Raw genomic sequence first — 26,082 nt, forward strand, 5'->3', positions numbered from 1 at the left:
AAAAGCTTACAGCACCTGGTATTCCCAGGCGGTCTCCCATCCAAGTACTGACCAGGCCCGACCCTGCTTAGCTTCCGAGATCAGACGAGATCGGGCGTGTTCAGGGTGGTATGGCCGTAAGCGAAAGAAGTGCACACAAACTGACCTTTTATACATGCCAAATACCACTTTTTTCACCAATTAAGATTCTGAACACGTTTTCCATCCAATGATGAAACATTTATTCCTACGGTAAACTTTTCACTTCAGCATAGAAAGCTGTTTAGAGTAACACGTCACTGATCTTAGATCGGAATAGTATGCAGTTGGCTCTTAAAATCACCGCATTTATTTAAGTAACAAAACAAACTGTTTGGAGACGATCTGCAAGACAAAAGTCCGAGAAGTGCTCCTGAAGCATTAATAAAAGGGGTGTTTGTCGTCTTGGGTGTCGCTTACGGCCATACCACCCTGAACACGCCCGATCTCGTCTGATCTCGGAAGCTAAGCAGGGTCGGGCCTGGTCAGTACTTGGATGGGAGACCGCCTGGGAATACCAGGTGCTGTAAGCTTTTTCACTTACACAAACTGCAGGGGGCGCTGCTCGTCTTCAGTGGACATGTGGAGCATTTTGCTTCCTGGTCAATCGTTGAAGTTCAAGGCCCTTTAAAATGTATATTCTTTACATTCAACCTTTTTAATATAAACCATAAAATATTTATGTGAAAAATTCTGTTATCTTCATTTTTCTTGCCTTGAGTTTTAAGTTGATATTTGGGGTTCATTTCCACTGGTTTTCTTAGGACTCAAATATGATAGGGGCAGGTGTTGTGTGGGCCAGATGTGGCCCCAATTGTTACACCATCTGGCCCATAGATATTGGAGGCCGAGTAGAGGCAGCCAGACTCAAAATGAGTCAGTGCCAGAAGAGCAATGCAGATACGGAGCATGATAGGGCCACACATTCATGGCCCCCTACTTATTGTGCACTTAAAAAACAACAACAACAACAAAACAAACAAACAAAAAAACAAGGCAGCCAGTTTAGATTCACACAGTTGACCTCATGCAAGAACCACCTGGAAAGGGATTTATTCTTAGAGTATGAATAAAGATGTTCCATTCATTGGTTTTATTTATTATTTGGAGTGGTCCTTTCTTTTAATGCATATTGTGCTTTGATACTTTAATTAAATTAAGTAAATAAAACAATCCTGACTCAGCTGATGTGATATTTTTTGTTGTGTTGCTTGTTCTACTGGCACATAATCATCTTCACAGACAGTGTTGATAGTGTAGTCATCTTGTTTCAGTCTACAGGTATCTGAATCAGGCCTTCTCCCCTCTGATGTGAACTTCTACTTCCTCTCTGGTAACAGTTCAGCAAAACTGGACAGGATATGAAAATACAGGAATGAAAACATCAAGTGACAACGCAGCAGAAAACCTTTTTCAAACATTTTTATTAATTAATGCAATTTACAGTCAAGCCAAAGAGCGAACTATATTAAGTGATACGTATTCACATTATGTCCTAACAGGGTTTACAGCATATCTTGTGTTCTGTAAGCATAATTGTTACAAAAAGAAAAAAAAAAAGAAAACGTAAAAGAGAAATCAAAGCTTACAATAACAAGAACAAGGAGCTTAGCAGTGGATTTGAAACATATGAAATGAGCAAAAGACCCTCACCAGAACAGGAATGACAGCAAATTCAGTTTTGGCATGTTGTGGTTTAAATAAGGGAGTAAAAGAGATAGAGAAACTAAAATATATGCAAAATATAAGTGAGCTCAAAATGACAGGAGGAAAGGGAGGTTTGAATTCACGCGGCTTTGCAGGGCTGCCTCTGCCAAGAGACTTTGGTCACTTTGCTTCTCTGTCATGGCTTATAATTATAAGAAAGAAAAGAAAAAAAGGAGTGTCCTGGTATTAGTTCTGAGTTAATTTTGTATCAATTTTGTAAGTCCGCAGATGATTGTCTTCTGTCAGAAAACAACAACAAAAAAGTTTTGTAGTCAACTGCAACTCCAGGACAGACTGTACATTCTCAGGAGGTAGATAACATGAAGTCTGAAAAGAAAGCGTGTCTAAATTGGAATCGAGCTCTTTGTCAAGTCTGTGAAACTGTAGTGCATAATTTGTTTAAGGCCAAATAGGAACCTCACTTGTAGATCTAAGGCTATTTTAAGACAAAGGGTGTCAGGGTGGAGGAGGGAAGTGCACGGGATGGGATGGAGGGGTGGAGGACAGGGTGAGCAGATACAGCCCTTACATGTCAGTGCCTGAGTCAACAGTCGCGCTTTACCACAGCTGCTCGGTGCACGTCAACCCTTGGTTAACTGAACCCAATCTCTTTTTTTTCCTTTTCGGCTACGCACATGCAGGGAAGATGCAAAAAAAGAAATAAAATAAAATAAAATAGAAAAGGACGCAGAAATGAGACGAGGAATATTCTGATTGACATTATGACTTGCATAAATGACACGTTATTTGGCCACATGGTGTAACATGTTACAAGAAGAGCTATCAGCGTGGGCACAGCCTGAAGTGACATTCAAACCTCCCTAGAGGGGAAAATTATGTTACTGGACAATATGAAGCACACTAAAAGAACAAAACAAAAAAAAAGGTCAATGCAGCATATATCAGGCTTATGAGGTACTTCATGAATATATAGATATATCAACGTTTTTAGAAAAGCTCCTCCGAGTCATATTATTCCTTATAATTCCTATTGATAGCATAAAATACCTCGTCAGTTTTATTCTTATTTTCAGCCCAATCTCAGATGGGCCTCCTTTTTTTTTTCTGTTTCTTGAGACCGCTTTGAAAGTGCAAAACACAAATACTGATCGTTCTATGCAGCATCTACACACGAGGTTGCATGGTAGTTAAAACTTTTTTTTTCTTTTTTACTTTTTATGCGGCATGACAGATTTTAGTCAAAACTTTATTTTGAAAGGACTCACAAAACCCAATAGAGAGAGAGAGAGAGAGAGAGAGAGAGAGAGAGAGAGAGAGAGAGAGAGAGAGAGATCCAACAAAAGGCACACATCGAACCACGAGCGCACGCTTGATGTCCTCAGTTTGGACTAAATCGCTACGACCTGTACTCAACAACCACACACGACCTCGCGTGTGCCTTCCGTCGAATTTCAATTCTTTTTCTTTGTGTGAAGTGTATTCAGATGTGGATTTTCCCTTTGTTAATGTCACATGCAAAACTACATCTGTCTCCCTACGGGGAAAAAAATAAAAAAAATAAAAAAATAATGGCATTGAGTGTGGCGAGTACCAGATGGGGAAATCCACCCTGGATTTTATTGCAGTTTGGGTTGAAAAAAATGTAGGCATTTGATAACAGCGTGGCTCTGTTCACTAAGAAGCCTTGATATTTCTAAACTTGCTGGCAAAACAAAAACTGAAAAAGAAGCTGGTTCCATAAATTGAGACCAAGTTTGTCTGATCTCACAGGCTTTTGTCCTGCCAACTAAAAGCCTGCCCACAGTGGACAGACTGGTTAAAAAAGAAAAAGAAAAAACACCAACAATCTGCAGCCCACGCTCAGGAAATTTATTGCTGTGCATACATCTTTTCAGCAAACCTTCGTCGCCACTACAAACATCTTTTTAAAATCAACAGGTTTTGCTGGATTATCGACATGTCATGAATTAGCAATTACGATGGCACCTTTTAAAAGATCCAGACATCTTTTATAGTTAGCATTACACGTGAACGAGTCCTAGATTGTGCTTGACTGTCTTCATCGACTCACATTAAAAACAATGAGACTCCCGATAGTAAAAAATTTGGTCCGGTAAAATGTAACCAACTAAAGCAACCAACCAGTCCATGCAGGATTACTTATTAAGGGTGAAAACCCCCCAAAACAGACAGTGCTTTGATGTGATATTGGCTTTCATTGGTTTGGTCACTACAATTTCTTCATTTTGTTGTCACTCATAAATTAGGGATAATATTAGCTAGCACCCGACACTGCTCTGAGGTAGTTTTATCCAAGTCAGTAAATAAAAAGCCATGTCGTTCACAAGACTAAAAATGCTTGGAAAAATACAACTAAAAAATACCCACAAGTCTTGCATGATTGGATTCATATAGTTCAGCTTAATGGTAATGGCTTGGTTAAGTTCTGTAACGGCTCTCCTCAGTCTAGATCTGATTTACTACGTCATCCAGCCTAACCCTGACTATCCACCTGGATGCAGATGTGTCACCTGTCAATGCCACAGCTGCCAGATTACTGTGTGCTTTTCTGCACCCTGCTGGTTGCCAGAGGAGCTTAGAAGTTCACTTGTGAATGCACAGAAATAGCTATATTCAATTATAATTTATAGACAAGAGATTAGGATAAAATGGCATCCAGCAGGCAATGATTTAAAAAAGTGCAGTTCGAGCATACCAAATCACCTACTTGACATTAAAATATTCCGTGGATAAGGAAAATTCAAGTGCTAACAAAATGACTGGGATTGATCCTTTTATGATCAAGACATTTTCCTGGCCATTTTTCCACTAGATGTTTAATTAGAAACAAAGTAGTACGGCCAACACTGTAATCTTGCACTCCCGTTTCTTTGGCTTCAGTCACACAGGTCTAGAGAGTGGTTGGCGATCCCTGGAAACCTCAAGTGGCCAGGGAAAAATGTTTATTCCCAACTAGTTGTTAAGTGGTTGCTAGAAGTTCCTGGCTGTCACCAAAACCTTTCTAGTGAATAGTTTGGTTGCCTATATTTTGCATGGAACATCCCAACTTGTCTGCAAACACTTGCCAATTAACCACCGAGTAGTAGTGAAACTGTGAAAAGTGCAATGCAAAACAAAAACTGTCATAGTAAAAGTGAAATTTTAGCTGAAACCAACACGTTTTAAAAGTCACATCTTTTGCTTTGACGGCAAACCATCACCATTTCCAGTTTGTGTCGCACTTTTCACATTTTCACTACTGCTTGGTGGTGGTTGCTAAGTGTTTGCAGACAAGTTGGCATCTCCCATGCAAACTAGAAGCGACCATGGAAATGTGCTAGCAACCAAAACAAGGAGAATTTTGGCTTAGCGCTGTATACCCCTTTGCAGCCAACTTGACCTAGTGACCGCAAAAAACAAAACAAAAAATAAAGAAAAAGAAACTTCCAGCAACCACATTGAAAAATGGTTGCCAGGCAGTCCCCAACTGGTCTCTAGGCCTGTGTGACTGATGTCTTAAACACATCCAAGGTAAAGTGAATGAAACAGCTGCATCCAATGGAATTGAAAAGGTCTTTCCTTATTGGTACACCACTGGAATTTATACTAGTTGTTGACATTTGTAGCTAAAACAAGAATACAGGCAAACTTTATGGATACCGAACTGGCATCAAATGGTTACAGATAATTGAGTGGACATTGGCATAACTGTCAGAGACAAAAAGTGATGCTTATTTAGAAAAAAAAATCTATGTCAAACAGGAGCGGGATGTTATGTATATGCCATGTATATCATAAAAGGTCAGTTATAGATCTTAAAAAAAAACAACAACTAAAAAAACTAAACAAAACAAAAAATCCAGCTGTGTAGCAATACAAATGAAAAAAGGAACAGAAGCAACACTTAAAACAAAAAGCTTCTCTGCATTTATGTGGCACTGCACTAATTAATGTAATAATTCAGGGAGGATTTTACAAGACAGCTCTGTAGGGGCTGGACAGGAATACGAGACCCGAGGGCTTAAGCATAAGTTTAAAATCCAACAGCAAATGAGATCACACACCTACGCAAACCACCTAATATACACACAAAGCGCTTATGTTTTAGCACCTCACAGAAGTATGATGCCAGGACTCAAAGGATGGCTACTCTTTGCACCAGTGTGAAACATATGTCTCCTAAAAGTACAGTAGCCAACATCCAGAGAAAGACAGCACAACTGTAGAATTACTACTTTCATTTCATATCAGAAAGAATAAAATAAAAAGATTATATGGTCTGTAACATGGGCAATATTTAAATGACTGAGAAGAAGAAAACAATACTTTCTGGAATTAATAAAGCCTATAAATAAAGAGAAGAAAACAGAAAGAAAAGGCTGTACATAAGATGCAAAGATGAGTATAAATGTACTGGATGGATAGCCTATACAACATTACAAACCACGCAGGTTCTAATTACATTCATTTTTAATATATGGAGCTAGGAAAATAGGATCTACTCTACAAGAGATCTCTTTATAACAGCAAGATTTTCTCCACAAGAGACAGATAAGTGGCAGAAAGAGGAGACATTACTATACAGAGGATAATGGTATGGAATTAATTCATGTAATGGGGACTGCTTCATTAGAAAGCCGGCTTTAATTTTGTACTCCATGACCATTAAAAAAAATGAAAATAAATTAAAAAGAATACTATTAATAAAAACAAACAAACAAACAAAAACGCAAAGGCTGATGGTTACCATTTGGAGAAATGTTATCATTACCTCTTAAAAACTAAAGAAGACCCACTATTATGAGAAAATAATTTGCTGATCAAAATAGCTTATGATATGCCATTTAGTTTACGAAAAAGCTATTTCTAAAACCTGCTTTATCCGCGTTTTGGCCACTCCGAAAGATAATGGGAAAACAGCCAAAGTGAGGTGAATGTGTGCATTTAATTACCTTGTTTGAGAATGTTTTTAGGGGCAGCACTACAGCTGTTCTGAAAGCCTCACTGCCCCACTTTACTTGAAAAGCATTGCCACATTCATCCAGGCTACAAGTATTGGTCTGTTGAACATTCTTGACTGAGCTCATACTGTATTTCATTGTTCTTGTAACAGTCACAATAAAGTATTCTGAAGGAAAAGCCTCTTCTGAGTTGTGATATGTGTAGTTTGTAGCGATTTTAGAGAAAAAGAGGCCTTACTAAGAACAACTTAATGTGCACATGGCTGTCTTCAGCAACAGCCGTGTCAAACCTTAATACTCAAACACTGTGGCATTGATGCTCCGGCTACAAACCCCCCCCCCCCAAAAAAAATCTCCTGCCTATGATTGGCGACACTTGTTGACTGTGCATCTTTTATTTTGAAAAGCCACCAAAAATCCAAAAATCCAGGCTGCCAGCCTGCCCCCTGATAAACACTCTCAATACATGACTAGCTCTAAGTCCTTTGTTTAGTGCAAAGAAAAACAAAACAAAACACATTGTCGAATATTGTTTGTTAAGTGTAGGGAGAAAAAAGCCATTTTGACCAGGTTTTATAAGGTGCTGGTGTAGGTAATGTAAAACGTAAAGAAGCGGAAACAAGTTCAAAGTCATCTCTTAAAAAACATAGACAGCTTAAAGTTACAAGCCGGTCAGTTTCTGATGTTTGTGCTGTTACAGGAAACAATGATTCAATCTGTCAACAATACATGACGGTTATCTTCTAGAGAATGACTTCCAACTATTACACTATATTCCGACACGTCCCTTTGAGGAACAGTCTAAGAACTGAACATTCGAGTAAGTGAAGATAGCTGTGGTCGCGTTACAAAGGCCTGCAATCACAAAGGAACAAAGACATTCACATTTCCAAGTACAGAGCCAAAGATGGGCTTCTCCTGATTAATTCATCTGTTCTGATCCACCTACTCTGATCGAGATGACTGGATCAAAACAAACCTAAAGCTTAAATAAGGACTTAAATGCATGATTGTACATAGAAATAAATGCTCTGGGGTGAAATTTGACATAAATCTTCGGCTGTGTCATTTTCATACAGATATCAACAAGTACTACGTGATAGTTTTCAGGCTCTATCAATCTATCCGTGGGCAGTCTTTTCTAGATTACTTCCCTAGTCTGACACACAGCACCAACTGGGTACATTTACTTTGTACCTTGAACTTTTGAATAATGAAATAAAATTATCAGACCAAATATGGGTGACATACTTGATGGCATGCTGCTCAACTGAAAAGCAAAGGAGTTATTATTTTATATAGAAATAAAAAAAAAATGCTGCTTCTTATTGGTGCATAGAATAAAAGGAAAGAAAGCAGGGAAATCTGTGTGTAGGTACAAACACAGTTCAGGAATTTGGTCGTACAGCTCAATACTCAAAACACACATTCTCTCATCAGTTTGAGCAAAACTATGAGGGCGAAAAATTAAAAGTTAAAAAATAAATCGCATAACCACAAACTGAGAAAGCACGTTCACCATCAAGCACAGCAAACGTTTGAAACCTCTTCTGTCAAGATGCAAGACTCAAACAGCGCCAATTAGATAGATTGCAGGGGTAATTATACAGAAATGGCCAGCAGTGTGATGTTACCATAACACTTAAAACAGGTAACAAGAGGTAGTACACACGGCCATTTCCACACAATTACACCGGCGTCACGCAAAACGGCCGAGCCTCTCGCTTCAGTTGATTATCTATAAAAGTCACACCATTGCTATCAAAAGTGCATCCAAATTTACATGTTGTGAGACCAGCACCGATAAGAACAATATTGACATCATAACAGTAAATATCAAGTACAGAATTTTCAGAATGCCCCACAAACACAGTCAGTCGGATTTCTAGTTGCTTTTACAGGTCATGAGTACAAAGGGAACCATAGAGAGGTCATCAAAGGGAGAGAAAAGATCCAAAACATTATGACACTTACTTGTTTTTTAGCATGCAACTACGGAGCCTTGTGGACCAGTCCAGTGAGGATTTAAGGTGTTTTACAGTGAAAACATCTAGCACCTAGAATCGAGATGTCCTTTTGTGCTTTCATATAATTATATATATATATATATATTTCTTTTTTTAATATTCATCATGTAAAAGTTCATAATCTTGTTTGGCTAGGAAAGACTGTGTGTTACAAAGGATACACCCAATTTATAGGCTATAAAATCTACAATGTTACAAATGACCACATAAATACTTCATCCTATTAGAAAGGTATGAAGACGTTGATAAGCACTAAGAAACGCTACTAAATGCAATATGCTAAAAACAACATAAAAAGCCCTGATTATCTACCTCTAGAAATGACTCCAATTCATGTGAGATACCCACTGCTAAATCTCTTGGTTAAAAATGATGCATAGTTAGAAAAGATAAACTACTCGCCTCCACTCAAGACTATGTCAACATTCGCCTGCTTATAGCATTAGTAAAACTTAGGTGGGATATTATTATATAATAATGTTATTAGTAAGACATGACAGTCTTAAAAGGCCATATATTTGCATTTATCTGCATACAAAGACAATATTAATTTAGACAATTTTTTTAACACGTGGGCCAGTTTTTTAAAAAAGAAAAAAAAAAATCTATAATCTTTCAGCAGCTTCCACTGAAGGCTTATTCAAAATATACCTTATTACCAACATTACTAAATAGTATAAAGACTCACAAAAAAGTCATTTGCATAAAACCCAAGCTTTTGTGCGATGACAGCCCCTAGTTCTTGGAGCAAACACTACGTTAAAGAGGTTTTAAGGAATTTCAATCAGTTAAACTCTAAAATGTTGCAGCTTTGACTCCACTGTACCGAATGCCTGGTTACCGACAAGCCACACAAATGACACAGCAGAATACACGATCCTGTGTTATATACATTAAAAAAATAGAAGTAGGGTTGATGTGTATAAAGGGAGAAATAAACAATCATCACAAATGCCTAAAATGTCTAAAACATGAGCCAGCTACATGCATATCCATTGGAGAAATTATTCAAATTTTAAAAAGTCTGTAAGAACAGATGGGAATCACACAGATTTTAACATGTTCCCCACTATGGTGACTTCCTAATCAAGTGTCTTTTGTCAACATGGCTCAGAATACATTAGAAATGTGTCCTTACTGGGAACCAGTCCCAATATATTACATCTCAGGTCACTGGTTTGTCAGTTCAGACTTAACAGTGGGGCAAAGGAGGGAAAAAAATGTTTGTCGCCCCCCCCCCCAAATTTCTAAATACAAAAAGAGCTTCATTAAAAATAAAAAAAAATAAATTAAAAAGTGTTGTTTCAGGGGTTAAACAAATCTGATGTCAGGATCATTAACTGTCAACAGAGTTGGCATAATAAGATCATCAGTGTCAAGAGGACAAATACTGGAAGAAAAATTCATAGTTTTACATAGAAGTGGCATAAAAAAAAGAAAAAAGAAAGAAGATACTCTTAAATGGCACTTTTCATCACATAGTGCCCTATGTGGGGGAAAACAAACACAAACAACCCTCAATATATATATATATATATATATATATATATATATATAAGTACTTTTGTCCTGATTGAAGCGCTCGTCCTGGTCAGTGCACTTTGCTTTGATAGGCTGATAAATAATGTCTGTGGGGAGGACTAAATCATTAGGCATATAACAGTTAATGGACCCCCACATCTTTTGATTTTTGCCTTCTCCCTTCAAGCACCAAGAGCCTAATAACAAAACAAAAGGAGAAGGAGGGCGACTGGCTTCTTCTAAATATGAAACCACCCCACTGTATACTGTTTCCACCTGCTAGTAAAAAAAAAAAGAAAGAAAGAAAATTCTTCTATTAACATACAAACTCTGCCTTGTCTTTTCATAATTTTCACCCTTTTTTTAAACAGATAACAAGTACAAATACAACTAATGCACGACATGTAAATAAAGCCTCTTCCAGCTCAATCCTCAAGAAAGAATGACTCTTTTGCATGTTACAGTCTAATTGCTGGAATGGTTTTGGTGGGTTTAAGTACAATTGTAGACATTTGGGTTACTGACATGTTTGTCTGGTAGGGAGATCACAATGTGAAACCACTGTAATGTTATCTACAGCTGACAGTGAGACAGCGGAGGGTAGTGCGTTCCATCAGTGATGTCTCACCCACGCCTTCCTGGGAGTTGGGTGCTCTCAGGCAAAGTACATGGTGCGCAAGGTGTCCTGGTGGACCTGAACAGCTTTGGCCAAGGCCTGGTGGTCACGTCCATTGCTTTGACCTGATGTGTGACTGCCCTCGGCACTGAAAGAGAAAAAAGTTGCAGAACTGTCAGTTTTTCCAACAAGGAGAAAAAACATCTGCAAACTAAGAGATTTTAATTTCTTCACCTGTCATGCTCTTTGTCCACCAAGTGATAGCGAGCCCGGAAAGCCACCAAATGGGCATAGTAAGCTGGTGCTGGGATGGACACTGACCGGGTGCAGCGCACATAAGTGTGACAAAGCTGGTAGGTAAGGACCTGCAGTTCATCTGATGAGAAGTGGTTGTCGTCCCAGAGCACGTGATAGTGAGACGGCCTGCTGGTTCCCTGTCCGGAAGTAAAGCGGATGTCAGGCATAATGGGTTGTTTTTGACTCACAATCTGCTTTCATTAGAAAACACAATGGAAGACGCCTTTATCAATACATCTTATCCAACTTGACGTTTACCTGAATGCCAGCATGACTGCAAAGGTAGAAGTCAAACTCTGATGGGTGAGTTATTTTGGTGTCCACTGTGGTGCCCGCCGGAATGTTGCCGCTCTTCCCAACCTATAAAAAATATCCATGGAAAGGCTTGTTAAGCTGGAATTGTTTAAGTGCACTCTGACCCAACAAGCCTACATTACTTTGAAACCTCCCGAGCTGGTGAATATAAAATAAATTTGTTTTTACAAAGCACAATAAAAATAAATAAATAAATAGAAACAAGACTTGGCCAAATTTCTCAACTATGAAAATAGCCAAACCATGAAACACAACAAGAAAATCCCCACAGTGACTAAAGAAAAGAAAAACAACAAGAATAGAGTTGCAGCACGATAGGAGATAAAGTCAAAGGTGCCACCACAAAGGTTTAGATCACCTCTATTTTTATGCCTGGATCGTGGAACATCCAGAGGCATCTGGTTGGTTGGTTGGCTTTAGAGCTCTAACCTGATTATGATAAAGCAAGAGTTCAGCTAATTAATGTGACACCAGTCCTTTTAAAACCTTGAAGGATCATAAACATTTTAATAGACAAGAAGTTAGTGTGTCAAGGTGTTTTATTATCCCAGTTATTGTTTTTAGTTTTTGTTATAAGACGAGTTGTTGCATTTCATAGCGACTGCATATGATGATGGGATACTTAAAAATCTTTGAAACTTCCTCTGAAGCATTATTAGGGACACTGGTGAGAGCATCTTACATCACTCTATTCCTAAACTTGTATGCACTCAGTTAATTAAAATAAATAACTGACCCAGATCATTCATAAATTCCCAGCACTAGCAGTGACAGAGTACTAACCCTCTCATTTCTGTCCATACAGAACAGTCTCGTGTGGTGTCTCTTCTGAACAACCACAAAGGTAATACCAGGCTGGTAGTCCTTCTCTAGTTTGATGCACGCCTCCCGGATTGCCAGCAGCTCATGCTGAAGAACCTGCACGTAACAAAGTCGTGAGATCTTAAAGATTACCCGGAAAACAATATATGTACAACAAAAGCATGATTAACATTTAACAGCAACTTCTGCCAGCTCAATTAATTTCCTACAACAGCACAAATGCATAAGGAAAATCAACCACTTTTACTGTTTGTTATAGTTTATTCTGTGTAGTCCTGGATATATGGATCACCTGGTTGAACTGGCCCTCAGAGATGCCATCCCGATAGTAGATGATTCTGGTGGGCTTGAAGCGGGTGGACTTGTAGAACTGGATCAGCAGCTCCCTCACCATGGTAGCCAGGTCCTGAATGATTTCCTGGCGGTGCTGCTGCACCCGTACTGTCGCACAGTACCGGCTGGGATGGGCATCCATGCTACCAACCACCTAAAATGAAAAGAAAGAATAAACAAAAACAGGTATGACCACATTAAAAGGATTTACTGAGAATGACAAATGATAGTGATAGACGCTTCATCATTGTGATGTCCCGTCCCACATAGTTTTTTACAATGAAAACAAACAAGCAAAAAAAACAAAACATGACAGACAACTGGACTTTCTCAGTCTATCACATTTTGATGACACTTTGATTAGGATGAGCTTTGAGGTCAAACAGTTTTCTTTCTTGCTTTTGAGGCAGTGATGTCACTGTCCTGTTGCATAATTTGTGAAGTGTGTGTTTAAGCTAGAACACAGTATCTTGTTACTCTGTGTCAGTCCACACACACACACACACAAAAATATAACATATTGTGAAGGGTAGGTCTTAATGTGTTGTTGCTTACTGCGGCGATAGAGGGCTTTTTTCCATCTCCTGCAGGTGGATGTGTCACATCTGCACCAAGGAAGATCACTGGCTGCTGAAACACCACCGGCCTAGAACAGTAGATGTACATAAGAAAGTTTAACACAATGGCATAGCTTTCATGTGTTGAAAAAATATAAAAGCAACTCATTAGCTTCATGATAAGAATTCACCAGAATTTCCACTAACCTGCCCTGTGGGAGGAGGATGTTGTTAACACCGCCCAGCTTGACATTAATCTTCAAACACAGGTTGGAAAGAGTTTGAGGGGTCGTCTTTTGAACGTTCTTCACTTGCACGCACTGTGTGGCCATGCCAAGAACCGTGTCCCCAACACGTTTCACCTCAGCTAAAAACACATCAGGACAAGGGGGAGATATAATTTGATCTGCTATAATAAAAAGAAAAAATGGAGTGTTGCACAATCTGCCCCAGACGATTTAGTGCACATAAGTAAGCTGACTAAAAGTATTTTCTACGTAAAGGATAAATGTCTGTTTTATTTATTTATGCACAAATTACTTAAAATAACTAACTTGAAGCTCAAAAATGAAACGGAGTAGATAACTTTTTCTGCAATTTCTTGTGGTTTACTTCTAAAGCAGATACAGAAGCAGTAAAACTTGTTGAGCAGGCAATAGCGCAGCAGCATGTTCAGATACACTAGAAGTGGGGAGTCGTCTTTGAAGTTGCAGCAGAATGCGGTTGGAGTGGTAGGGACTAATTAAAGACCCCCTTCAGGTTCAAGGAGAGTTATAAATAACATGAATAAAACTGTTCCCTGATTTCTGTTCTTTATAAACGCTTCAGTTATTAATAAGAGTTTAATTATCAAAATGAGATACTTTTGTACAAGTACATGATGCCTAACTTTACCCAAACTCAATTACTTTAATCAACTCTCATTCTCTACAAAGCAGGCTTATAGTTTTCACATCTGTTTGTGATGTCACAACTTTAACCACTTAACCTAGATTTAAAGGGAACTAAGAGAAACTCTGAAAACAGCCCTTGAGTGTCAAACTGTTTTACAGAGCTAAATGCAAGCATCCAGGCGAAGCAACAATGACCAAAACTTGTTTCTGAGTGAAGAGCCACACCAGCAGCTTTTAAAATGGTGAATTTAAACTGCACCTGGCTGGAGAAGCCACTGTGTTTGTTTTTTTTGGAAACAATCAAACAAAAATTAATTTCTCAGACAAAATAAATACCATAGTAAAAGAAGATCCCTCACCATAAACGGGTGTCTTCCCTGGTAGGATGACTACCACCAGTTGGAGGCCCTGGTAGGTGTATTTGAGGTGCCTGAACATGGGCTCGACGCTGTCAGCTCCCTGGGCATATTTACAAAAGCAAGGTTGACCTTGGATAGGCATTCCTGCATCTCGAGAGATCTTCCTCAGCTGATCTGTGAAAGCTCTGACAGGTGGAGATCTTGTTAATTTAAAGATAAACGGGTTAAGACACAGTCCTAGTTTAGGTTAGATGACATTTGAGAGCTGCCTGCCTACCTTAGATACATTGTATGAAGTATTCAAATTATCCCATTGGACTGCTTTTCCTAACATTTATTTTTAAATTACAGTGAAAGACTGTTTGGTTTTCCAGACTTCAATTAAAAAGGAGCTGGTCAGTCTTGGTGAGTGCCATGAAAAGTCAGGACATGCTGACTTGCTTAAATACAAAAATAACATGAATGCAGTAGACAAAGCCTGGCTTACACACTATAAATACACAGCACAGCTGTATGTAGTTGGCACGTGCTTTTACACAGAACTATATTTGCACAGTAAACTTGGCCAACATTTTACAGAAAAAACAAAAAGGACTGTGTGACTGTGTTTACGCACTTCTGTACAGGACCTACGCTCTGCTTTACAACTTTTTAAACACACCCAGCACCATAAGCCTTAAGCTGTCTACTATCAAACAATAACACGCACACACGATGGCATGACATACATCTGCATATGATAGATAACATACGTTCAATGTATCGTGCTTACTTAAGTAGGAGTTCGGTGCACTGTCTCTGTGGTGCAAAGCAGGCAATGGCCCACACTTTGATTTCAATACCAGTGTGGAACTGCTTGTTCCTCATGTCCCACACTCCCTGGATTGGTGTGGCTATTGCTTTGTTCTGCAAATTGCAATGAGAGCAACATCATAAGTGCTAATCACACCATCCACAATGAAGTTACTTGAATAAAAACGAATAAAGTAATTCATGCATTAAAAGCACATTAACACATACCCTGCCTCCATACAGTATGGAAGGAGCTTGTAGGACACGGCCATTCACTTCCGTCATCTCATCCCGAACCATCACTCCGAACTCACGAACGTAAGGGTCAGCGTTGAAGTTGGCACTCCTCATCTGAATAAACACACACACACACTCATTAGCATAATAAGCAAACTTTAAGATTTTAGTCAAGTTATTTATTTTCTTTTATTTATGTTTATTCATTTCATATTCAAAGTAATCTGTATTGTTATTAATGATAATCATAATATTATGGACTATGATTGTAAACATTCTACACCAATGAGCAAATTCATCAGCAGTTCACTACAGCCATCAATCTCAAAGACTTTTGTTGTCTTTATTAGCAGTCCTTCCAGCACTGGCCTCACTGAACCCATTAATTTTTAAGTTTATCATGTTGGCAGTGCTTGCTATTGGCCTTAGAACTCTGGGCAAACATCAGTGATGAATCGCTTGAGTGTAGCCGTTGGCACAATGTAAACATTCTCTGTTTTCCTTCACTTGTTGTTGCAGGAATGGTGTCAAACTTGTGAAAACTTAAGTTTTAAAAACAGTGTCTGTTACAGTTCATATAACTCACCAGTTTACTAATCTCATCCTGACGATCTGGTGCCGATCTGGCTGTGGCACGGATCATAGTGGAGGTCTGATTGTCTGTCAGCTTTTTGATGCAGCGCTGTCCTGCCACTATGTTACACACCTGGGGCAGACACGCGCAAAACATTTAGAAGAACAAGAAAACAAAAATCTCAAGTCACCTAGCTGGTGAACAAGAGGTTGATGATGCTTACCTCTAGAGGCAGGTAGGTGTGTTTCTGCTCCTGCCCCACCTGTAAACATGGCAGGTGGGGGTATCGCAGGATGAGCTTGTACTTGTCTTTGAAGTACTGAGCTACTGTGCACTCTATAGTTTGGCCATTCTCCTGTTGCAGAGGGAACCTAAAGATTTCCCAAAAAAAAAAAAGCATTCAACATGTGAAACCTTTTAAATCTACAGTCAGCAGGAATATTCTTAGACCAGTGTTTCCAAATTTGTACTACTTATAATCACGACAAGTCATCTAGACAGAAAGTTTGGTTGTAAATAGTATTTTGCAGTTCTAGGTGATTTTTTTTGTTGTTGCTGTTGTAAACCTATAGCAAACGTGATATTTGAATTTTAAGCATGCTATTTATCTTGTTTTTAAAATTTAATTGAAAATGATATTTTTAAAAAAGCATTCTTACGTTTGGTGGCTGGCTGGTCTTCTTGTCACGTTGCACACTCTGTACTTCCTCTTCATCTGCCCACAGTGAGTAATCTCAACCTTCAGGCCTGAATAAAGCAATCACAATAAAAGGAAACAAAGATTGAACATAAACATTTTTTTAAATAAAATGAAGGGAAAATTCATTACAGCAAACCTAACCAGTCATTTAAATCACCTTCAGCCAACTGAACATGGACACTTTAGAGAAGCTAACAATGGACAAGTAGCTAAAGGCAGCAGCCTCGGTTTGAGCAAAGCAGAAGAGAAGAGAATAATTTTCCTGTTATCTGGTGAAGTTATAAACATACTAGAAAATGATTGAAGTACATGACATTTGTTTGAGCCTGCTTTTTTTGTAAGGTAAACTATGGCTACGTTCACACCGCACGCGAAAGCGCATCAAATCCGACTTTTCTGACCCTATGCGACCCATATCCGATCATGGTATGACAGTGTGAACGGCACAAATCCGATATTTTCAAATCCGATCTGGGTCACTTTCGTATGTGGTCCTGAATCCGATACATATCTGATGTTTTAGAAAGTGATCGCATTAAATCCGTCTTTTACGTCACTGACACAAGACAGACGCCAATTATCAGCGCCGGAGAAGCGCCCGAGAAGACATCGTGAACGCCTCCTGGCCATCCCGTGCCGATGTTAGTGAAACTGTTGGGAAAACAACGTTGGAGAAACGTGAACATTTTATTTGTACTGTATAATCTGCAGATTCTGACAGAAATCTGCAACTATCCTTTGAAGCACCGCTCCTCTCTAAAACAGCAATAAGGATAATTATTAGGCCATATGTAAATAACAAAATAACTTTATAACTTAAAGCAAAATTGGGAAACGTAAAGTCCGAAACAACACTTTATATTAAGGGCCATCAGTGAAACAATACTGTTTGGTCTGGCTCTAAGCAGAGCGCATTGTGTGTGCCGTCTTCTTTGGCGCATGCAGGTCGCTTTGAGGGTTCACACTAGAGCGCATTTGCTGTCACATTGTATTTGCAGTGCGAACAGGCAGACAAAAAAATTGGATTTGATCAAAAAAAATTGAATTGAGCATTAAGACCTGCAGTGTAAACGTAGCCTATGTGAGCTAAAAGGTGTTTGGACAGTAACTAATTTCCACTCAAATATTTGCACCTCTTTACAGTAGCAGAATACTTTACTATGTATGCTGTCGGTTATAGTTGCTAAAAAGAAAATCAGCAGCAGGTCACGCTTAGAGAAAAATCAAAATTGGCAAAAAAAAAAATTTACAACCTGTGTATCTGAAGAAAATTGATGAGAAAATAATCTAAAAAAGTATCAGATAAGAATCTGAACTCACAAATAAATGTTTTTTTATACATCAAAGCTCCCAAAATCATTAAAAAATATGAGCTCCTACGTTTATCTTACCTTTGATTTCTTTTGTAAATTTCACTCGTTGAGAGTCTGTCAAGGGTTTCTGCTGTTCTTCTATGCTTTTGAAATCCAAGACCTCGCACATAAACTCAATAACAGGTTGGGCTTTGTAGAACGCAGTGGCCGAAACTGAAAGCAATTAGACACAGAGTTTCAGCTTATGGAAAAAGCTCAACTTCAGACACATTTTGCATGAGAAATGAATCTTATTGTGAAAATTACCATCGATGTTGAGCATCATTTTCCAAAGGGACGGCCTGACAGACTGGTGGAAACCAAACCATACCTCTCTCCCTCCACCAAGAGGGTTTGAGCATCCCTCTGAAGGAGTGAAGAAAGAGCGTCCCACTGGGGTATACCTGCAGAAGAAAAGCACCAGCAGAAAGCCAACAGTATTATAAAAGGATAAAATAAAGAGTCAAAACTATAACTGACAATGACAGAAATTCTGACGTACCTCATAGAAGGCAAATGTCTCATGACCACATCCAAGGCTTGAATAGTCTCAAAAGGGACGCTGGGTAGCCGTCCTGACAGTGCCTCATGCAGAGCTTGCAGGCTAACGCAGGACACCCACTTGATGGCTACTTTGAAGCTGCGGTCTTTCCCTTCACCAGGAATAGTTACCTCAAGCTCCACCTGTGTGATCAGTTGGGAGGAAAAGAAGAGATACAATGCAGTCATATTGCAGAAATACTCATACTTTTTTTGTTTTGTACTCAAAATAGAGCTTTTACTGTTACAGGTTGATGTGTGGGAATACATACTTTGTCTCTGCCTATTGGCAAGGGCATGGCAGTGTAAAGGTTCTTCCTTCCATCATACACCGGCTTTCGATCACCAAAGATCTGTGTTTTAAAGTGCTGGACCATGTGCTCCACAATTTCCCTGAAAAGAAAAGAAAATGGACAAATTACCAGTAATGCCCCAGGTAATTTGTTCACTCATCTGCTGAACGATAATGAAATATCAACAAGGATATACCGATTGACCCTCCGGGGGCATTTTTCAGGCTTGATGTCAATGTCATAATGATAGACCTCCAATTTGGGGATTTCCATCTCAAAAAAGTTAGCCTGGAGCTTGATTGTCCTGCCCATGGTGCCAAAGTCTGGCCGTGATGGTGGCTTGAACACATATTCTGGCACTGGGGAAGATGGGGGATCTAAAACATGTGAATCAAATGAAGCAACAAAATAAATGGTAAGAATGACATCAAAAAGACCTTTAAGACCCAACCAGCAATAAACTGCCTTACAAACACAGAGTTGTGGTTGCACATGTAAACGAATTGGAGCATGTTTCACTGATCTAAATCAAACGTAAAACAAAAATCTGCGGTTGGCTTGCATTGCAATTAGTGGTGCAACGGATCACGGTTGATCCGTAATCCGAACCGATCCCACTCCACGGTTCGGCACGCACGTGATCCGAAGATTCGAAAAAGAAGAAAAAAAATGTATGTGTATGGTGCGCGTGGTCGGTCTGTCAAGCGATAGTTATGGCCAGTGCTAGCGGTCCAAGTGGAGGAGCAGAGGAAATTGCGGTATTTAAGCAGCCCTTTGCTGCCCAGGCCGACCGGGCTAAAGCTATTACAAAAGCTATTGGGGAGTTTAGCTGCAGACGGGAGGCCGTATTCCCTTGTGCAAAACAAGGGGTTTAAACTATGATGAACGCGCTTGAGCCACACTATGATATCCTGTTGCACGTCCACTTTAGTGGCAAGATCGTTCCAAGCATGTATGAGCAAGAAAAGTTTAAAGTTATGGCTGAACTGTCCCAGGCATCTTCTGTTGCCCTAACTACTACAAATGGGTGGACCTCCAGGGCAACGGAAAGCTACGTGACCGTGAGAGCTCATTATATCACAGCGGAGTGCGATACAATGAGCGGTATGTATTATTGTAGGGTCTACCTTACAATATAAAGCACCTTGAGTTGGGTTAGGAAAGAAACAATTGAAAAATTTCTCAGAGATTAGGCATACATAAGCAGTAATAACAGTGTGTATAATGCAGTATGATCATTTTAATCAAGTGATCAAGATGTACTGTAGGGGTAAATAGGTTTTTTGTTTTGTTTTTAAAGTCAGGAGCATCACCAATGTGCACTAACAATATGACTTAACCATCAGCTCTGACTGGCATAATTTCAAGGATATTATATATGCGCTATTTGGAAAATATTATACTAATATTATAATAAAACAGAATGACTCAATTTATAATTTAAACAACACCACATGGTTTTGCAGCTCCAGGACACTGACTTAATTATCCAAATACACTGAATAATCCTCCGAATGTTTGTAGCTTTGCTTCCATCAATTACACTAGGAAAACTAAAAGTGTCACCTGTTGATAAACAGTATTGTAGTATTTGGACCTCCCCAGCTCCAAATCAGAACCAATCTGTTCTTCCTATGCTAGGGCTGCAGCAAATTCAAGTGTGTGCATCTGAATTCTTTCAGCATAAAAGGTTCTGTATAAAACTTCTTCCATCTGGTACAACATGTCAGCTGATTTCAGTACTTTCACAAATGAGTACACACCAAAGCTATGTCCACATGTGCATGGGATTTTTTTTAAAACGAGGATTTCCCCCATGAAATATAACAAAGTGACATCAAGCGCTGTGATGAACATGCCTAAGCAACATGTAATGATGTAGCCCTAACTGTGCAGGAATGTTGGCCTACATACAATAACACGCTTCACAGTCTGATGTCAAAAAACAAAACCGAGGCATGTTGAGAATGTAAGACAAAATGTCAGTTTTACTCGTCAACACACAAACACAGAAGCACAGTATGTGTGAATCTTCACCCCTGGAAGCAGCAAAGGCTGCTTTGGGTGATCTGAAACAACATTTACATGTGGACGAAAGTCCAAAACGCACAGAAAAAAAAATCTGTTTACAAAACTGTATGTTTGTGAACAGTGGCTGAGGATTAGGGGCAGTGGAGGGGATCTGGGTGACATCTGATGCTTTTGCTACTATTAGCAGCTGCAGGATTCAGTGTTTCAGAGAAGTAAAACAAAATTCAAAATTATAAATAATTTATCTGACATCCGCTAACTCTTCATCACACCATCTTTGACCTAGAACCTGACTCATGTAGGGTTTTGAAGACTGAAGCCAATATTGGGGGATTTAAAACTCAAATATATGACTGGTATTTTCATTCTTTCAAACACACAAAACATTTGTATGTATATTTATTTATTTGCTAGTTTATGCTTTGCCTGACTCTGCTCAGATCAGCTCCTTCTTTCATTTGTGGTGACCCAAACACTGCTGCAGGGAAGCTGCAGAGTAGGGGTGGGCGATATAAACGATATACGATAGAAACAATATAAATTTGGCCAACGATAGAGATTTTGACTATATCGCGATAGCGCATGTTAATGATGTCATCAAGCTGCGCCTGTTTTGGTCGAAAGCATCGCAGCGGCTACAACCATTATCATCTGCAAATTATGCCGGGTGACAGTCATAGCAAAGAAATGAAGCACTTTTGAAATATGGGGAAAGCCAAAAACTGCGCTTCCTCCACTTCTGTAACATTGATTCATTAATGTTGAATTCTCTCGCAGCTGTTCTATTCCCATGTTGTTGCAGTATATTAATAACTAACCTGGTATTGTGGATGAATAATCTCAGTTGTTCTCCTGACTGAAGTTTGGCCCGTGTATAGCATCCTGCTATGCGATTGCATTTGTCTCTAACCACCAGAATCCGTCACGTTAACTTTTATCGAGTGGAAAAAAAGTTGGCGTTCATCCTCCAGCTTCACTGTGCTAATGTTATGCTAACATAGCTGTGTCGCTAGCAATAACGTAGCACAACATTATATATCAGGTAGTCCAACTTCAGTAACCCTACAAACGCCACTGCTGTTTAGTTTTCTGTCTTCATTTATGTTGGAAGTGGTAGCAGAGCTGTACGTTTTACTTAGTTTCAAAAATCTCTCAGTCAGAACATGGTATGAAATGTTTAGTAGAAACTAGCGAGCTAACTTCCTGTTAACTTCTAACTCCGTTAAATTTAATAAATTCTGTTTTCATGGATGCCTGGATGTAAAACTTAATTGTTACACCCGATAAAGCAGCAACGCTGATGATTTAATTAAAGATCAAGCAGTGCGGCTTACCAAAGTTGTACTAAAACATTTTTTAACATTTCTGCACGCCAAAATTGGTTCGACGTCAGTAAGCACAACCAGAATTCATACATAAGGCACACTCTCGATTTTTGAGAAAATTAAAGGATTTTAAGTGTGGTATAGTGTGGAAAATACGTTATACAGAAGAAAATAATATATCGTGATATATATTGTTACCGCACATGCTTCAAATTATATCGCGATATGAATTTTAGGCCATATCGCCCAGCCCTACTGCAGAGTACCCACTAGTGGACAAGCTATACACCATCAACATTCAGAACGTGTTTGAAAGGGTGTTTCTCTTGCCTGTTCTGTAACTTGTCTGATTTTATAATTGCTGATACTGAAAGTTGGCAAATAGCTAAAATTGGCTGAGCAATCGGTTGGGCTCTGCTTTAAACATTTAGCCAGCACAAAATCAGCCACTGTAAATTTGTATCTCATCTGCTAACAGGCTGACATCTGTCTAAAACAGTGATAATGGGTGACTTTTCACAAATGTGTTCAGGCTGTCCTAGAAAAATGAAAAAGCACAAGCTGCAGCTGTCATTTTGAACAAGTTTTAGTCAACAGACCGCACAGTTGTGGATGTAGAGCTCATACAGAGTATAAATACACCACTGAATAAATTCTTCAGAGAACTTCAATTACATTTTTTTCTCAATGTAACTGAAATTACAAAGAAAAAAGACAAAAAAAGGCAACTTGTATAATTTCTTTTTCAAACTTGATTAAAATGCTCAGATTAGTTTTCTCATTCATAATTTGACTGTTTTAACTTATCTGCAGTAAGACTTCTGGGGAATTTAATATTTACTTTTTTAAACAAATTGAGAAAAAACGTTTCTTTATATTTTCTGATTTCTTTGTTGGAACAAAAATAATAAATAATACAGCTACCTTTCACCTGTGCCCTTATTCACAACAGGTCACCACAGCAGGCAGCTTAACATGTTTGATTTGTCACCTTTTTTTTTTAAATTATGTTTTTTACACTGGATACCCCTTCCTGGCCCATCCCCAAAGGGTTTTTTTTTTTTTTCAAATCAGTAAACCACTACACTATGTAGCCACACCGACAATAATATACAAGTTGATATAAGAAAAACGTTTTTCTTATATCAATATATATATTTCTTATATCTTTTCTTATATCTTTTGGTACAATAGTTGAATTATTCTTATTAATATTAACAACAACAACAACAACAACATTAACACATGTACCAAATCTACATCAAATCACTATATTATACCCTGAAAGATGATTTTAAGTGTTAACATTTTTGCAACTTATTGTAGGAGATGCACACAGCTCTCATTATTGCTGGACAAGCTCGGCCATATCTGCAACTTCAGATATTTCAGTCAGGACACACTCCATTCCCTTCAGTGCATTATCTTTTAGCTCCAGCACTGTTCATTCAAACAGAAAACCTTTGATAAAGCCTAGCAATATATGGTGGATTTTAATAAGTGCCCTTTAGTTAAGTGCTCTGCACATAAGCGCACAAAATGAGGTGTACTAGTGCTGACTAGTTGAAGAGCAAAGCATCTTCTGTAGACTCTCACTTACAGGATCAAAATACCTATATGCTTTTTGCTGGATGGTTTCACTATCAGGTCCTGTTGTTTTTCAGATGAGTACATACTGTGATGCTTGAAGGATGTGCGAGGAAAAAAAAAAGTTGCCACTTACACTGGAACCACTACTAGGGTCAATTTAAAGTGTTAAAGCCCGAGTATGGGAAAAGCTTACCAGAGCTTACTGACCCAGTAGAACGGGGTCCCTCAAGCATCTCAGCAGCTACAGAGAACAAAAATAACATGTTATAAATGCTCAAAGATCCGCTCAGTCTGATACACAATGTATTTTAAAATAAAGAGTGACAAATGTGTACACCTAATAACATAGTACAGCCCAGAGACCAAAGATTCCTGCTTAACATAACAAAACCATTTGTTTATGTAGTAAGCAGTAAGAGAGCGCTGCTCATTTATTACACTAGCTTCATCCCAGCAGGCCTTTCTTATCACTTCCACAGGAGTCTTATCAATAGACACGCAGAAAGTATTGAGCAGCTGGCAATCTAACGGATGAAGCCACCCCTTCCCCCTAGAAATAGACTGCTTCAACGCACCGAGTCGTGTTTTGGTTGAACAACACATCCTCGTTAAAATAACTGCAAGTGGGGAAAAAATTATCCAACATAGTGTTGATGTCGCCTATACTCTTTCATTCCGCCAAAAAAGCCAGCTGACAAAAAACCCGAAACGCACACATGAAATACAATGATATGCAAATCTACACACACAAACACAGCGTCTGTCTGACTAACGACAGGCGGCTCAGTCGCTTAACTATCACTCTACCTAACGTCAAACTTAATCAGACTTCTCCTATATGATTTAGTGTCTTAAACCCGGTGTTACACTGAAAATACGATCCGGTGGCGTTAGTGCGTTTATACAGCTGGTGTATTAATGTGACATATGTAAATGTGGCGATTTCAACTGTCAGGCTAATCGTATCCCAGACTGGTGATGAGATTAGGTCGGCCTCGAAATATTGCTTCAACTAGTGTGTTTAGCGCTTCAGTTCGAGAAAATGAATGATATGCGTTTACGTTCGTGTGATTTGTTAAGAAAACATAAGCCAGCCAACCCCCACTTGGTGAAAGTGCAGTGAGCTAACTAAAAACAAGTTCGGGAAACCAGGTGCCGTTGAAGCTAGCGTGGCTAGCGGCAGCTTGTTGTTGCACGCTAGCTAAGCTTGCCTCTAGTACTAAAACACTTAAAACTGGGACGACATGTTCCTCGTCAAAGCCGTTGTTGAGTTTTATCGTAACGAGTTGGATGAAACGGGAACATAGCAAGCACTTCATCCATGCAGCACAGAAAAATGCCGCTCCGTTATCGTCAGTTTTCTTTGGCCGCATCACGTAGCCGATGCTAACGTTAGCCGCAGCACTTACCTCCAGCAGAGGAATACATTTTGTCGACTTTTTTTAAGCGTGTGTCGTGGACGCACAAACACTACGCTTAGTTTTTCGCAGAATTCCACCAAAACTCATCCGTAGTCGAAGTGTATTTATATGTCCAAGTGCAAGGAAGGAAACTCGGTTCTAAAAACAGATATTTAGTTAGCCAAGTGGTAAATATTTGAAGTCTCTCATCCTCGGCTCGGCCCCATCCCCCCAACACGTAAAACGAGAGCCGAGAGAAAAGAGAGCGCAGGGTAAAGAACCACGCGCTCCAAGATGATTCCTTCCCATTCCTTCCGCCTTTGGTCACTTTACTTTAGGTAGTGTATATATTTACATTTGGACTTCTTTTTTTAATCACCCTTCTTTTTTACAAGATATATGTATTCATCCCATCAGTGTAGTCATGAATGTAGTCAAAAAGCTAGTATCCGCATCAGCCCACGAAATTTGATTCTTTTTTAAAATAAATAAAACACATACTATATAACACATACATACACACAATATAACACAATTTAGACAAATCACGTTTCTTATCAGATTTAATATTTTATTAGCCAAAGTTAGCATTTTACACGGTTGCAAACATTTCAAATACGGTTATTTCGACTTGAGGGGAAATATTAACGTTTAGATTTATGCGAAGTGGGGAACTATCTTGCTTTTCGGTGACGTCAGACGCACGCTGCGCGGTCTCAGTAGTGATGCTAATTCAAATCTTTTAAAAAAAAAAAACCCACAGAGATCGCTTACCTGGCTTAAAAAACAACATGACTTTTTATAACCTGGCTAAAATAGAGGTCTGGTTTAAATACGTACATATATATGTATATAGCCACG

At 39.0% G+C, this 26,082-nt stretch overlaps 1 protein-coding gene and 2 non-coding genes across 3 annotated transcripts; 1 reads left to right on the forward strand and 2 right to left on the reverse strand.

The window, feature by feature from the left end:
* Positions 1-3: 3 nt before the first annotated feature.
* On the reverse strand, positions 4-122 carry LOC146362708 (5S ribosomal RNA). Its single transcript, XR_014799333.1, has one exon. It is a non-coding gene; the product is annotated as a 5S ribosomal RNA (ribosomal RNA).
* Positions 123-432: 310 nt separating this feature from the next.
* Positions 433-551, forward strand: LOC146362709 (5S ribosomal RNA). The gene has a single exon (XR_014799334.1). It is a non-coding gene; the product is annotated as a 5S ribosomal RNA (ribosomal RNA).
* An 874-nt stretch (positions 552-1,425) lies between these two features.
* ago2 (argonaute RISC catalytic component 2) lies at positions 1,426-25,480 on the reverse strand. The gene is made up of 20 exons (XM_084920267.1): positions 25,231-25,480; positions 24,015-24,062; positions 19,072-19,252; positions 18,855-18,975; positions 18,545-18,726; positions 18,310-18,446; positions 18,082-18,216; positions 16,650-16,737; positions 16,214-16,361; positions 16,003-16,122; positions 15,408-15,530; positions 15,160-15,293; positions 14,388-14,572; positions 13,343-13,502; positions 13,134-13,224; positions 12,538-12,732; positions 12,207-12,341; positions 11,367-11,468; positions 11,046-11,245; positions 1,426-10,959 (listed from the first exon to the last, which is right to left on the reverse strand). The coding sequence occupies exons 1-20, from the start codon at positions 25,247-25,249 to the stop codon at positions 10,851-10,853; spliced, it is 2,613 nt and encodes an 870-aa protein (XP_084776393.1). The 5' UTR covers positions 25,250-25,480; the 3' UTR covers positions 1,426-10,850.
* Positions 25,481-26,082: the final 602 nt, after the last annotated feature.

Source organism: Perissodus microlepis, chromosome 22, assembly GCF_051167445.1.
Source record: "Perissodus microlepis isolate ML-2025 ecotype Zambia chromosome 22, ASM5116744v1, whole genome shotgun sequence".
In the NCBI taxonomy this organism is placed as follows: Eukaryota; Metazoa; Chordata; class Actinopteri; order Cichliformes; family Cichlidae; genus Perissodus; species Perissodus microlepis.

Coding starts and splice junctions, on each gene's coding strand:
- ago2 (XM_084920267.1), bottom strand. Junction 13,225..13,342: donor ATCCTCCTCCCACAGGGCAG/GTTAGTGGAAAT, acceptor CTACTGTTCTAG/GCCGGTGGTGTTTCAGCAGC. Junction 11,246..11,366: donor GCAGTCATGCTGGCATTCAG/GTAAACGTCAAG, acceptor ACTTCCGGACAG/GGAACCAGCAGGCCGTCTCA.